Source organism: Saimiri boliviensis, chromosome 8, assembly GCF_048565385.1.
Source record: "Saimiri boliviensis isolate mSaiBol1 chromosome 8, mSaiBol1.pri, whole genome shotgun sequence".
Classification (NCBI taxonomy): domain Eukaryota; kingdom Metazoa; phylum Chordata; class Mammalia; order Primates; family Cebidae; genus Saimiri; species Saimiri boliviensis.
This window is the reverse complement of record NC_133456.1, coordinates 72,347,137-72,362,747: the sequence shown is the minus strand read 5'-3', so window position 1 is coordinate 72,362,747 and position 15,611 is coordinate 72,347,137. Positions and strand designations below refer to the sequence as shown.

Genomic DNA, 15,611 nt, shown 5'->3' with positions numbered 1-15,611 from the left:
GGTTGCAGTGAGCCAAGACTGTGCCACTGCACTCCAGCCTGGGTGATAGGGCAAGACTCTATCTCAAAAAAAAAAAAAAAAAAAAAAAAAAAAAAAAAAATTTAAAATCTTGAAATCCTATGTAAAATATCACATAGGCAGTTAGTAGAAATTTGAGTTTGGACCACAGGAGAGAGGCTCTGATGGTGACAAAGACTTGCAAATCATCAGTGCTGAGGTGTAAATGAGATAATTCAGGAAAGAGTATAAACTGAGAAGAGGACAGAGGAGGCTCAAGGAGCACCCATGTTTAAGAACTGGGTAGAAATGAGAGTACGAAGGAGAGTGAGGAGATTATTAGCAGTGACCTTTGAGAGTATATCTCTAGGGTATGCGTAGAGCCAGATTTTTAGCATCAAAACCATCAAGTATTTTGGGGGTGGGAGGAAAAAGAACAGAGCCATGAATCAAAAGGTGGAGAAAAGGCCTTTTGGGAGGTGGCAGTGTGGGAGGGAGTAGGGCTCCGGGTACAATTTATGGATGAAAGAGAGCTGTGCACAGCCATTTCCTTTATAACAGAATTAACAGATTTCCTAGCCTCTGATAAAAATAAGCAATCAATTTGGGAACATTTTTTCTCTCCTGAAATATGAGAGAGGGGATAAAGACTGAAGTGGGATTGTGAAAAAGGTCAAGAGAGAAAAAAAAACAGAACAGCCCAAGTGCAACAGATACTTCACCATGGGATGGTAAAAATGAAGTTATTCCAATAAAACGGTTCCTTGGAAGGAGTTCAAAACAGGTTGCCATATGCTTTATGTGGAGTTTAAGCAAAATCATAAAATAATTCACACAAACATGAAATATTTTATGTATTTAGCTACTTTTTTGAGACAGAGTCTCGCTCTGTTGCCCAGGCTGGAATGAAGTTGCACAATCTTGGCTCACTGCAACCTTTGCCTCCTGAGCAGCTGGGATTATAGGTTCATGCCACCTCGCCTGGCTAATTTTTATATTTGTAGTAGAAATGGGTTTTCACCATGTTAGCCAGGCTAGTCTGGAACTCTTGATCTCAAATGATCCACCCACCTCAGCCCCCCAAAGTGCTGGGATTACAGGCATGAGCCACCACGCCCGGCCTGAAATATTTTAAAGTTGAAATTACAGTGTATTAATAATGATTACGTACTTGGTCCCTCTTAGATGTATTTTTCTTTTGTACTGCTTTATGTTATTATTACCTGACGGCTGAACGTATTCTGGACATGCATCCAGTAATCTTCAACTGGATCATAACAGTATATTGCCTTGGTCAGTCCACCAGCAACATAGATCAGGTTGTTTAGGGATACGGCTGTTATACACCTCTTGGCAATTGGGATAGCTGCACGAAGTAGCCAAGAATTGGTTTCTGGATCGTAAGATTGAACCTAATAACATATAAAAATATATAATTAAAATTTCTAAACAAAAATGGAAATGCACTTAATAAAGAGTCTACCAAATACATACAAACATTATTTAAAATAAAATACCATTCATTCAAGAGAGGTTAGCCTGATAGTGAAATGTCTGAATTATGAACATTCTCAAATAAAATGCAGATGTATCACCATCGAGCAGAACAGAGTACCAAACACACACAGATTGTTTCCAGAATGAACGGCCACCAGGTCTGTCCACTAAAGTTAACAGTCTCAATTTTTTTGCAATTGTGTTATGTAGGATAACTATCCCTCAAATCTGAATATAACTTAATGCTTTTAGGGAGCCCTTTCTTCAAAAGAAAACAAATACATCTCAATGCAGTCAGTATGCTCTGAATTATCAAAAATTCTGAATTAATACATTCTAAATAAATAACATTTGATCACATTATTTTAAACTGAATTTAGAAAAAGAATTAATAGATTGACAAAATTCAGTTAACATTGCTAAGCCAGCTAGGCATTACAGACTTTTGCCAGAATAAACATGATATTTCCTGAGATGTCAGGATAGCACATATTCTTTGGTCCCAGGAGTTTGATGAACCAGGCAACTTTGAGCCATCTTTTATTTATACTACAGAGGTTTCCTTTTCTTTTCTATGTTCTGAAAAATACTTCAAAAGTATATAGAAAATGACCCAGTTGGAAGCAGCATATTTATTTACTGTGTCTTATCCTTTGCTAATTCACTTCCCAACTGTGTTTCCTATAGTTTTTAGATTCTGTAGATGATAGCAAAAGCTCAGAACAATTTATTTAATATAAAATCTCTACAGATAGTCTCATTTCAAAAAGACTGAATCACGTTTGTTAGACCAAATTGTTAGACATTGAGAGTCTCACTTTAGCAACCCAGAATTCAATGTTTTTCTCCAAAAGCATATAGTACCAGAAAAATTTTAAAAGACCCCTCACACAAAGTGACCTGGCTACCTACTTGATGAACCTTCTGTTATTTCCCTTCTTATACTTATCATTGGTGTTTTCTTTAAAAGTACATAGCTTACCTTATCAGAACAAGTATTATCATCAGGTCCTCCACCAATCACAAACAGTTTGCCTACACAGCTAGTCACTGCAGGAGAACTCACTGCTTCCTTAAGGGGAGCAACTTCAGTCCATCGATTTGAAAAGGAATCATAACATTCTACGCTGCTGAGTCTGTTTTGCCCATCATAGCCTCCAACAACATATACCTATATGCAAAATACATGGAAAAATCTTAATTATCAAAAGTTTGAATTTTGAAGTAGTTGGTTAAAGAATTAAGGGATCTCTTTTCTTTAAAATGCCTTTGCTAAATAAATATAATTGCAATATATTTAGCTCAGAGTTTCTGAGCCTTTAACAAAAATCATCATCCCCCTGCCACCATCACAATCCACCGAGCCTTTTTAATTCCTAATTGTCTTCCCTCAATGAAATTTTAATACCACAGATAAATCGTGTATCTATTTACCTTAATGTATATATACCTATGCTTTATATATGAAAGATTTCATTTTTTTTTCACCTTCTAAGAACCAATCTTTGCCCCCTTGGGGGCAATATTGCTCACACTGAGAATTGTACAATTTAGCTTAAATATTCACACTCACGGGTAATAAAATATTTGATTATTATAAAGTATTAAAGCTGTGAAACAGAAATATTAGGTAAGAATTACTAGACTATGAGAGTGTTGAAGGCAGGCCTTTTAGCCCCTACAGTAGCTAGAAAAGTACCTGACACATAATGAACTCTAAAGTTCACAGCAGTTTTTTTTTTTTTTAAAGGAGGAGAGTGAGGAATTAGGAATGATAATACAACTACTCGCAATCTTTCCTATTGATGAAATCCTTTCATTCAACAAGTTTTTTTTTTTTAACAAAAGAAAGAAAGAAAGAAAAAAGAGAAAGAAAGAAAGAAAAAGAATAAAAGAGAGAAAGAAAAAAGAAAAAAAAAAAAAGAGGGAGAGAGAAGAGGAATCTTGCTTTATTGCCCAGGCTAGAATGTAGTCTAAATAGGGGAATTAAAAACGTCTTTTATGCCAATAATTGTGCTTAACAATAGAGACAGGAAGGAATAGGGGAGGAAAATAAACAAGCAGCCAACCAATATTTCATTTAAACCTGTGAAATGCTATGCAATTACTAAGCAGTGATTTACTTTCAATTATGTAGTCACTTTTAGAATAAGTGTGATGTGGTACTGAGAAGAATGTATGTTTTATGGATTTGGGGTGGAGAGTTCTGTAAGTATTTATTGAGTTTACTTGTTCCAGGTCTGAGTTGAAATCCTGGATATCCTTGTTCATTTTCTGTCTTGTTGATCTGTCTAATATTGACAATGTGATGCATTTGGTTGGTAAATCTTCCTCCGTTCCTTTGTTTTGAGTCTTTGTGTATCCTTGCATGTGAGATGAGTCTGAATGCAGCATACCGATGGGTTTTGGCTTTTTATCCAACTTGCCTGTGTGTCTTTTGATTGGGGCATTTAGTCGATTTAAATTTAGGATTAATATTAATATATGTGAGTTTAATACTGCCATTTAATGCTAGCTGGCTGTTTTGGCCATTAGTTGATGTAGATTCTTCATTATGTTGATGCTCTTTACCTTTTGGTATATTTTTGGAATGGCTGATACTGGTCATTCCTTTCTATGTGTAGTGCTTCTTTCAGAAGCTCTTGTAAAGCAGGCCTGGTGGTGATGAAATCTCTGAGTGCTTGCTTGTTCACAAAAGATTTTATTTTTCCTTCACTTAGGAAGCTTAGTTTGGCTGGATATGAAATTCTGGATTGAAAGTTCTTTTCTTTAAGGATGTTGAATATTGGCCCCCACTCTCTTCTGGCTTGTAGGGTTTCTGCTGAGAGAGCTGATGTAAAGTCTGATAGGCTTCCCTTTATGGGTAACCTGACCTTTCTCTCTGACTGCCCTCAGTATTTTCTCCTTCATTTCCACCCTGGTGAATCTGACGATTATGTGCCTTGGGGTTACTCTTCTTAAGGAATAATATCTTTGTGGTGTTCTCTGTATTACTTGGAATTGAATATTGTCCTGCCTTGCTAGGTTGGGAAAGTTTTCCTGAATAATATCCTGAAGAGTATTTTCCAGCTTGGATTGATTCTCTTCATCACATTCAGGTACACCTATCAAACGTAGATTAGGTCTTTTCACAAAGTCCCATATTTCTTGGAGACTTTGCTCATTCCTTTTTACCCTTTTTCTCTAATCTTGTCTTCTCGTTTTACTTCATCAAGTTGGTCTTCGACCTCTGATATCCTTTCTTCTGCTTGGTCTATTCGACTGTTAAAACTTGTGCATACTTCGCGAAGTTCTCGTATTGTGTTTTTCAGCTCCATTAATTCATTTATATTCCTCTCTAAATTGTCTATTCTTGTTAGCATTTCATCAAACCTTTTTTCAAGGTTCTTAGTTTCTTTGCATTGGGTTAGAACATGTTCTTTTAGCTCACAGAAGTTTCTTTTATCCACCTTCTGAAGCCTGATTCTGACAATTCATCACACTCATTCTCCATCAGGCCTTGTTTTCTTGCTGACGTGGAGAAGCTGTGATCCCCTCAAGAAGGAGAGGCATTCTGATTTCGGATGTTTTCAGCCTCTTTGCGCTGGTTTCTTCCCATCTTTGTGGATTTATCCACCTGTTGTCTTTGTAATTGCTGACTTTCAGATTGGGTCTCTGAGTGGACGTCCAGCTTGTTGGTGATGATGTTATTTCTGTTTCTTTGTTTTCCTTCGGCGGATGCCCCTTCCCCACAGAGCTGGACCTTCCTGGGTTCAGCTGTGCTTGCTGTGAAACTCTCAACCATCAGCGTTTCCAATGCTGTTTTTTTGTGGGGTTTTTTGTTTTTGTTTTTGTTTTTGTTTTGAGACAGAATTTCGCTCTCGTTACCCAGGCTGGAGTGCAATGGCGCGATCTCGGCTCACCGCAACCTCCGCCTCCTGGGTTCAGGCAATTCTCCTGCTTCAGCCTCCTGAGTAGCTGGGATTACAGGCACGCACCACCACACCCGGTTAATTTTTTGTATTTTTAGTAGACACGGGGTTTCACCATGTTGACCAGGATGGTCTTGATCTCTTGACCTCGTGATCCACCCATCTCGGCCTCCCAAAGTGCTGGGATTACAGGCTTGAGCCACCGCGCCCAGCCAAAGATTTCTTTCTTTTTTTTTTTTTTCTTTTGAAGCGGAGTTTTGCTCTTGTTGCCCTGGCTGGAGTGCAATGAATGGCGCAGTGTTGGCTCATTGCAACCTCCGCCTCCCTGGTTCAAGCGATTCTTCTGCCTCAGCCTCCCAAGTAGCTGGGATTATTGGCATGTGCCACCATGCCAGGCTAATTTTTTTTTTTTTTGTATTTTTATTAGAGATGTGGTTTCACCATGTTGGTCAGGCTGGTCTCGAACTCCCAACCTCAGGTGATCCACCCACTTCGGCCTCCCAAAGTGCTGGGATTACAGGCATGAGCCACCGTGCCCAGCCGGGTTTTTTTTTTAAGACAGAGTTTCACTCTTGTTGCCTAGACTGGAGTGCAGTGGCATGATCACAGCTCAACATGACTTCCGCCTCCTGGGTTCAATAGATTCTCCTGCCTCAGCCTCCCAAGTAGCTGAGATTACAGGCATGTGCCACCATGCCCAGATAATTTTGTATTTTTATTAGACACAAGGTTTCTCCATGTTCGTCAGGGTGGTGTCGAACTCCTGACCTCAGATGATCTACCTGTCTCAGCCTCCTGAAGTGCTGGGATTACAAGTGTGAGTCACTGCGCTCAGCCACAGAGCTTTTATGTATATTTTCTTTTCACAAAAAAACAAGAAAGGTAAGGCAAATTATTATCTTTATATGACAGGTGAACCAATCAGCAAGACATTTATTAAATGGAGTATTATGCAGAAAATCCATTAAGCATCATGGTTTATATAGGGAACTTTAGACCTAACAAAGCTCTCCAGCAGCTTCACTTCCACATCTCTCTCTATTTTTTTAGACAGAGTATCAGTCTTTCACCCAGGCTGGAGCGCAGTGGCACATCTTGGCTCACTACAGCCTCTACCTCCTGAGTTCAGGCAATTCTTCTGCCTCAGCCTTCTGAGTAGCTGGGACTACAGGCGTGTGCCACCATACCCAACTAATTTTTTTTTTTTTTTTTGTATTTTTAGTAGAGATAGGGTTTCACCATCTTGGCCAAGCTGGTCTCAAACTCCTGACCTCATGATCCACCTGCCTCAGCCTCCCAAAGTGCTGGGATTACAGGCGTGAGCCACCGCGCTCAGCATTCTTCTTTTTTTGGAAACTGAGTGCCATTCTGTTGCCCAGGCTGGAGTGCGATGGCATAATAGCTCACTGCAGCTTCAACCTCCCAGCCAAGACCTCACCTCAGCCTCCCAAGTAGCTGAAACAACCAGTGTACATCACCACACCCTACTACATTATTTTTATTTTTCATAGAGACAGTGTCTCCCTCTGTTGTCTGTTGCCCAGGCTGGTCTCAACTCTTGGCCTCGAGCTATTCCCCACCTTCAAACCATCCTCCCAGTGTTGGGATAACAGGTATGAGCCGTCATGCCCGGCTCACATTTCTCTTAATGGACTGTCACCATCAACTCTTCCCTCCATAGCTAATTAACTACAGTAAGTCCCACTGAGTCTTCTGACACAGCATCTGTCACATCCACCCCTTCCTTTATGTTTGCCACAGCCATCACCCACTTCAGGGTTCAAAACATTTCATACCTCTCAAGTAACCTCCTGGCCTCCACTCTTATTCTCTCTAAACCACAGATTATTCTTTCTAAAACACGTAATCAGTTCCTCTTAACATTTCAATAATGAATGTCTAAGGGTCAAGGCCAAACTTCATACCTTGTCATTCAAATTTGTCCACAATTTATCTTTCTGTGCACCCCCAAATTTCCACAGCACTCAGTGCCACTACCATCATGCATTTCTCACGTTATGTTAAAATAATCTGTTGGTGAGTTTGTGTCCCCAGCACTACGCAGCTCAGACAGTTTAAGTAACTTACAAAAGACTGCACAGCTCTAAGGAGTATGGAATCTATGGCATGAAGTAGCAATTAAGGGCCTGGGCTTTGATAGCCAGCTCTGCTGTCCAATGGAAGGGCAATTTCTCTATCCTTCTGGAGACTCAAATTTCTTCCTCAATTTTACATATATATTTTTTAAGACAGAGTTTCGCTCTTGCAGCCTAGGCTGGAGTGCAATGGTGCGATCTCGGCTCACTGCAACCTTTACCTCCCAGGTTCAAGCAACTCTCCTGCCTCAGCCTCCCAAGTAGCTGGGATTACAGACACCCAACACCATGCCTGGCTATATTTCCTCAATTTTAAGATGTAGACAACAATAGAATTATCACTTGGCATAATTTTCAGGATTAAACTTTAATACATACTCCTACACATGTAAATTAAAATACAACAAAGGCCTCTAGGTTAAGAAAAGTCTGAGCTTTTGCCTCTGCTTTATCACTTTTTGTGTGATCTTGGGAAATGACTTGATCTCTGGGATTATTTATAAGATGATCCAGTTACATTAAATATTCTCTGTTATTCCATCATCCCTTTCTACTCTAAGGTTTGTTTTTTTTTTTTTTTTTTTTTTTTGAAACAGAGTCTCACTCTGTCACCCAGGCTGGAGTGTAGTGGTGTGATCTCGGCTCACTGCAACCTCCACCTCCCTGGTTCAAGCAATTCCCCCGCTTCAGGCTCCCGCACAGCTGGGAATACAGGTGTGCACCACTACGCCCAGCTAATTTTTTTCTTTTTTATTTTTAGTAGAGACGGGGGTTTCACCATGTTGGTCAGGCTGGTCTCGAACTCTTGACCTTGTGATCTGCCCAATTCAGCCTCCCAAAGTGCTGGGATTACAGGCATGAGCCACCGCGCCCAACCTACTCTAAGAGTAGGCTTTTATTTTTTTCTTGAGGATTGCAGCCCATGATACACTTCTAAGTTGCCTTAGGGAGTGCTCCCCTAAAAGTCTATATTCTAAACCATCCCAGGTTTCCTGGAACAGAGTATTTGTAAATTTAAGTACATTTTATAAGCTTGAATTAAACCTATATTGCAATTTTAGCGAAATAGTTTCCATGAAATATGTGCCACCATGCCTGGCTAATTTTTTGTATTTGTAGTAGAGACAGGATTTCACCATATTAGCCAGGATGGTCTCCATCTCCTGACCTTGTGATCCACCCTTCTTGGCCTCCTAAAGTGCTGGGATTACAGGCATGAGCCACTGTGCCTGGACATAATTATAAATTTTTAAGTCAGACAGCATCTCCTTCCAACCCCTGGATTATTTTAGCCCCTGTTTTCCAGTAATGTTGGGTCCTTCTTGAGGCACAGCTACAAATACTATATATAATATAGTAGGTATTGATAAACCAAATGCTTTTAGAAAAGATTCTATTAATATTTTACTTCCAATAAATCTGTCTCAAGGTCCTCATTATTTCATTGGCCTTGTAGACAGCAGCAGCACACGAGATCCAGGACCTTAGGAATTAACAGCTTTTAAACTGTATTTTGAGCTGGGCATGGTGGCTCATGCCTGTAATCCCAGTACTTTGGGAGGCTGAGGCAGGAGGATTGCTTGAACCCAGGAGTCTGAGACCAGCCCAGGCAACAAGACAAAACATTATCTCCACAAAAAATACAAAAATTAGCTGGGTGTGATGGTGTGTGCCTGTATTCCCAGCTACTAGGGAGGTTAAGGTGGAATGATCACTCAAGCCCAGGATGTTGAGGCTGCAGTGAGCTATGACTGTGCTACTGCACTACAGCCTCAGTAACACAGCAAGACCCTATCTCAAAAAATAAAAAATATAAACTCTGTTTTGAGAAGCTCTAGTATTCTATGCAGCAGTTCCCAACATTTCTGGCAGCAGGGACCAGTTTCACGGAAGACAATTTTTCCACAGGTCTGGGTCGGGGGCTGGTAGAGGTGGGATGATTTGGGGATGAAACTGTTCCACCTCAGATCATCAGGCATTAGATTCTCATAAGAAGCCGCAACCTAAATATCCCTTGTACTTGCAGTTCATGCTCCTATGAGAATCTATTGTGCACTGATCTGACAGAAGGTGGACTTGAGGCAGTAAAACTCGCTCAGTGCAATTAGGCTCCTAACAGAACACTGACTGGTACCTATCTGCAGCCCCGGGTGGGGGCGCGGTGTTGGAGACCCCTGTTCTGTAGTAGAGAGGTTTGAAGAAACCCCTGCGGGGAAAGAGAGGAAGGAGGACTAATAAGAGGTTGATCAAAAGGGTTCCTGGTCACCATTTCTGTTTCAAGTACAGCTTTGTTTTTTTTTTTTTTTTTTTTTTTTTTTTTGAGACGGAGTTTTGCTCTTCTTACCCAGGCTGGAGTGCAATGGCGCGATCTCGGCTCACTGCAACCTCCACCTCCTGGGTTCAGGCAATTCTCCTGCCTCAGCCTCCTGAGTAGCTGGGATTACAGGCACGTGCCACCATGCCCAGCTAATTTTTTGTATTTTTTTTAGTAGAGACGGGGTTTCACCATGTTGACCAGGATGGTCTTGATCTCTCGACCTCGTGATCCACCCGCCTCGGCCTCCCAAAGTGCTGGGATTACAGGCTTGAGCCACCGCGCCCGGCCTTGTTTTTTTTTTATTGGTGTTATTTAACTGTCTCCAAAGGAGGGCCTATGAGACAGCAATCTTTGTATTTTTATTTTTATTTTATTTATTTACTTAATTTTTGAGACGGAGTCTTGCTCTGTTGCCCAGGCTGCCGTGCAGTGCTGCGATCTCGGCTCACTGCCACCTCTGCCTCCCAGGTTCAAGCAATTCTCCTGCCTCAGACTCCCAAGTAGCTGCCATCATGCCCGGCTAATTTTTGTGTTTTAAGTGGAGATGGGTTTCACCATATTGGCCAGGATGGTCTCAATCTCCTGACCTCATGATCCGCCCACCTGAGCATCCCAAACTGCTGGGATAACAGGCGTGAGCCACCGCACCCAGCCCAACAATTTTTTGAAGGGAGTGCTAGGAGATCAAAGACATGTGCGAAAGTATGCTGCTTTTACTTGGAGAAGCAGATGGAGACAGGGATAGAGAGAAATTAAAGACTCCAAGGTAATCTTTGGTATAACTGCTGTATTTTCATCTGTTATATAATAAATTTTTATATAAGATATGACTTTTTTTAAAAGATGGTATACAGGTTGAACTTCCAAATCTTAAAATCTGAAATCCAAAATACTCCAAATCTGAAACTTCATGAGTGATGACATGAATGCTCAAAGGAAGTGCTCACTGGAATGATTCAAATTTCAGATTTTTTGATTTGGGATGCTCAACTAATACAATGAAAATACTCCAAAATATGAAAAAAAAAAATCCAAAATAGTTGGCCCGTTTTGCAGTGGCTCATGCCTGTAATCCCAGTACTTTGGGAGGCTGAGGCAGGCAGACCACTTGAGCCCAGGAGTTCAAGACCAGCGTGGGCAATATGGAGAAATCCCATCTCTATAAAAAAATACTAAATTAGCCAGGCGTCATAGTGTGCACCTGTGGCCATGGGTACTTGGGAGGCTGATGTAGAAGGATACTTTGGGTCCAGGAGGTCAAGGCTGCAGTGAGCAGTGATTGCGTCACTATATTCTAGCCAGGGCAACAGAATGAGAACCTGTCTAAAAAAAAACCAAAATCAGAAACACTTTTGGTCCCAAGCATTTTGGAAACTCCACCTGTAGTTGCTTTTAAAGTTTAGAAACTGCTAGGTGTGGTGGCTTATGCCTATAATCCCAGCACTCTGGGAGGCTGAAGGGGAGGATCACTTGAGCTCAAGAGTTGGAGACCAGCCTGGCCAACATGGTGAAACCCCATCTCTACTAAAAATACAAAAATATGGACATGGTGGTGTGCACCTATAATCCCAGCTACTCAAGTGGCTGAGGCAGGAGAACAGCTTGAACCCAGGAGGCAGAGGTTGCAGTGAACTGAGATGATGCCACTGCAATCCAGCCTGGGTGACAGAGTGAGAGACCCTGTTTCAAAAAGAAAAAAAAAAAGTTTGATTCTCAGGTTCCTAAGGAAAGTAAATGGTTCAGAATCCAAATAATGTATTGTTTATAATAATTAATAGCTGCAGTCAAGAATAGTTTTCTTTAAAAATGTTAGTGAGTTTACCTATTTATTTAAAATAAAAGAGAAAGTAACATCACTTTGGACAAATATATCTCTGCATGACTGGCAAAGTTAGTAAAAAGAAAACAAACTGCTTGGCTTAGAAGTTGGCCTGTCTGTATCTGATGTAACTCCTTTATTTTCCAATGCTTCTTGGGCGTTTGGACTCCAATGGTGCATGAGAAGACAAATGTGCTGCACTGCCATGAATTCCAAATTAGGAGAACAAAATATCCATTCAAAAGTACAGTGTCATATTGTTTATATCTTTGGTTTATCTACTGAGGTTAGAAATGGAAGGAAATATAATTTGAATCCAAAATACCCAGAGGGAGAGTAAAATAAAAAATTCAGCTGTGATATTTACTTTGGAAATGTACCAGCAATAGTAATAAAAAGTGGTTTCTCTTACTTTACCAAGGAGGACAGCCATTTTGTGACGCCATCTGCCTTTATTGAGAGAGGCAACTCTGATCCAAATATTTAACTGTGAGTTATAAATCCAGACATCACGGCTGTTGATTCTTCCACCTTTAAACGCAAAACAATGCACATACAATAACCTATCATGATATAACTGTCACCAAGAGATCTTTGCCACCAAGGCATAGGTAAAGATAACATGGCATTCATCTAATTCAAGAATTTGAGAATTCAGCTCAACAAGTTAAAACAAAAACCTCTTGAAGTTTAATGGAAATAATTCTACACAGTAAATTTAAACTTTGCCAATTGTTATCTTGGTAAGTGATAATTATAGATCCAAAATAATAAAATACAGATGTGAATTTTATTATAAAAGATTAAGAGTAAGAAATCTGTGAATTTTATTATAAAAGATTGTTAATTTAAGAGTAAGAGTAGCATAAAAGATTGTTAATTTAAGAGGAAGACATCAGAAGCACCCAAATAAGCACCCAAATAATGGTATTATTCTAAAAGTATTTTTTTAAATCACCCATTTTTCAAAAAGCATATTATTGTAAATAAAGTATGTATTGTTATATTTATCAGTGTGTATAATATATATAATATTCTGCAAAGCTGATAAAATTATTTTACTAATTAATAGACTTCCCACCATAGATACTATAGTTATACTTTGTATAAGTCTGTCATTTTATTATCTAATTTTAAAGGTAACATATAACATATAATAAAGAAGTTCAAATTAAGAATTTTAAAGTAAATCTTATTTCATAAACTTTGGGCAGAATTTCAGAAAACATGAGTGAATTAGAGATGCTTAATTCTATGAGTACTTCTGACTTTGCAAACTAAAGAGGTAAAGTTTAAAAAATTATAGCATATTCTACATACATTTCAGAGCATTTAAAATATGACATGATTAAAAGCATTTTCTGGTGGATCTTTTGTAAATCATTCTATACCATCTTGTACCTGTTTTTTTTTTATTTTTTTATTTTTTATTTTTTATTTTTTGAGACAGAGTCTCGCTCTGTTGCCAGGCTGGAGTGCAGTGGCCCAATCTCAGCTCACTGCAACCTCCACCTCCTGGGTTCAAGCGATTCTCTTGCCTCAGCCTCCCAAGTAGCTGGGACTATAAGCACCCCTCACTATACCCAGCTAATTTTTGTATTTTTTAGTAGACCTGGAGTTTCACCATGTTGGCCAGGATGGTCTCCATCTCCTGACCTGGTGATCAGCCTGCCTCGGCCTCCCAAAGTGCTGGGATTACAGACATGAGCCACTGTGCCCAGCCTTATACCTGTTTTTAAGAGCAAAAAGTCATTCTTGGTTTTATTTGTTATAAACTGATCTCCCTAAAGTGCAAGTATTCACATTTCACTATTTTAAGACACTGTCATTGTTTAAAATAACAAAGCTGTGTCCAAATTAAAAGTAGCTATTGCAATAATTCTGTATTTACCTGAAACAAGAATGTCATTCCTTAGAGCACAGACTGCATACTCTGATTTGGTAAATTCTGGAAGCTTAGCCAAAGACTTCCATTCTCCTGTTACAGGATCATAGCATTCAGTGTATGGAAGATTAAATCCTCCAACTCGCTCACATCCTCCAACGACAACTATTACCTCAGAATAGCCAGTGGACCTAAAATAATAATTATTAGAGTACAGAAATAATATTACATTAAAATACACTCAAGATTTCTTCTTAAAACTCTAAAATCAAACCATATAATATTATAAACAGTGAAGTTTCTTCTCTGTGCATGTGCCAAACAGTACAGGCTGGACATTACTTACTTTGAGAATATTTACAGGGGACCTAGTGATATCATTATTCCACAGAAAATTTGTTGGTATTTTTTTCTGTTGGCTTTGACCTGAAAATTGTAAAGCAGTCCAAAGATCCTATCTAACCCAATCAGCGCGCCCTGGTAATATTAAGGATGACTGTCAAATGTAGTTTTGCCGTGATTCGGATATGCATAACCATACAAGGTAAAATAATGTATTTTTTCTAAATGTAGGAAAATGATGCTTTTTCATCTGCTTGCTAGTTCTAAAAAAACTAATTTATACTATAATCCGAGTATTTTTAAAGAAATACGTATATGGCTGGGCGCGGTGGCTCAAGCCTGTAATCCCAGCACTTTGGGAGGCCGAGATGGGTGGATCACGAGGTCAAGAGATCGAGACCATCCTGGTCAACGTGGTGAAACCCCGTCTCTACTAAAAATACAAAAAATTAGCTGGGCATGGTGGCGCGTGCCTGTAATCCCAGCTATTCAGGAGGCTGAGACAGGAGAATTGCCTGAACCCAAGAAGGGGAGGTTGCGGTGAGACGAGATCGCGCCACTGCACTCCAGCCTGGGTAACAAGAGTGAAACTCCGTCTCAAAAAAAAAAAAAAAAGAAATACGTATATGTACTTGTTCAGAAATTAATTTTTAAAATACCAAGTCAAGTAAATTAAGGTAATCCAACTCAAAATGTTGGAAAATCACTCAAAAGACTAACAGAGTTTATAACACAGAATGTTAAAGGAGAAAAGCAAGATGAAAAATTGTACATTAGGTATGTTCAATACTATCTAAAAAATGTGTCTAGAAAGAATATACCAAAACATTAAAGATCGTTGTCTCTGAATTGTGTGGCTGCCCCATTTCTATCATTTCCAAACCAATAATGAGCCTGAGCTATTTTTAGAATGCAAAACAGCTTTTAACACCACTAAAAGAATTCTAACGTTTATGTTAATCCCTAGCTTCTCTGATTTTGTAGTTCAAATTTAAAATAGAGACAGGAATAACCAAAAGCTTATCTACAATTTTTTTTTGTTCACAAAGTTCAATTGATAGTTTAGGAATTTTAAAATTCTTTAGTTTTTATATTTTTCACAAACATAATCTAAATATTTTATAGTTACAGCTTATGGTTGCTACAAGTCAAGTCTCACAAAGAAAAATGCCAATGATTCTTCTTCTCTTACTTAAATGTAGAGGGAAAAAAAACCCCACATCAGAACAGTGATTTGTAATTTTAGTCTATGTGCTGTTACGCAATTACAGTAGGAAAAAACATGAATATTGGCCATGTCTCTTTTAACAGAGCTATTTTAGCTACATTTACTCAAGAGCTTTGTCAACTAACTGAATTGTTTACCTATTCTATACCAGGCATACTTTTTCCATTATAAAAACAGAAATACATTTGGGAGAAAAGAATTTTCTCCATACATGCAATAAAAACTACTTTTAGGAATCCAGGAAATTATATAACTTTTACCTACTATTTAGTAAAACATTAACAGAAGGACCTAAATGTTATCAGTAATATTGACTATTTTCCAAGTAATTCCAAAATAAAAATATTAAAAATAAAGAGAGCACAGCACCAGATACTTTAGTAGTATAACTACTGACATCATTTTTTCCATAGAAGTATCATTTCTTAAGACACACTTAAAATCTAAGCCAAATCCTCAAAAAAGGTGGTATCCCTCAAAGTCTTACTTTTTGATCAATCAAAACAAACACTGCTAGTC

The 15,611-nt window shown here is 39.0% G+C and overlaps 1 protein-coding gene across 8 annotated transcripts in view; it reads right to left on the bottom strand.

Moving 5' to 3' along the window:
* The window catches only part of KLHL24 (kelch like family member 24), a 51,020-nt gene that overhangs the window by 11,566 nt on the left and 23,843 nt on the right, over positions 1 to 15,611 (bottom strand). For all 8 annotated transcript variants that reach the window (XR_012518846.1, XM_010337617.3, XM_010337618.3 and 5 more), the window contains 4 exons: positions 13,529 to 13,713; positions 12,050 to 12,168; positions 2,477 to 2,665; positions 1,221 to 1,409 (listed from right to left, as the gene is read on the bottom strand). Coding sequence is in view for 7 of the 8 variants with exons in the window: in XM_010337617.3 (XP_010335919.1) it covers positions 1,221 to 1,409; positions 2,477 to 2,665; positions 12,050 to 12,168; positions 13,529 to 13,713 (682 nt within the window). In the remaining variant the exon portion in view is untranslated. The remainder of the gene's footprint in view (positions 1 to 1,220; positions 1,410 to 2,476; positions 2,666 to 12,049; positions 12,169 to 13,528; positions 13,714 to 15,611) is intronic.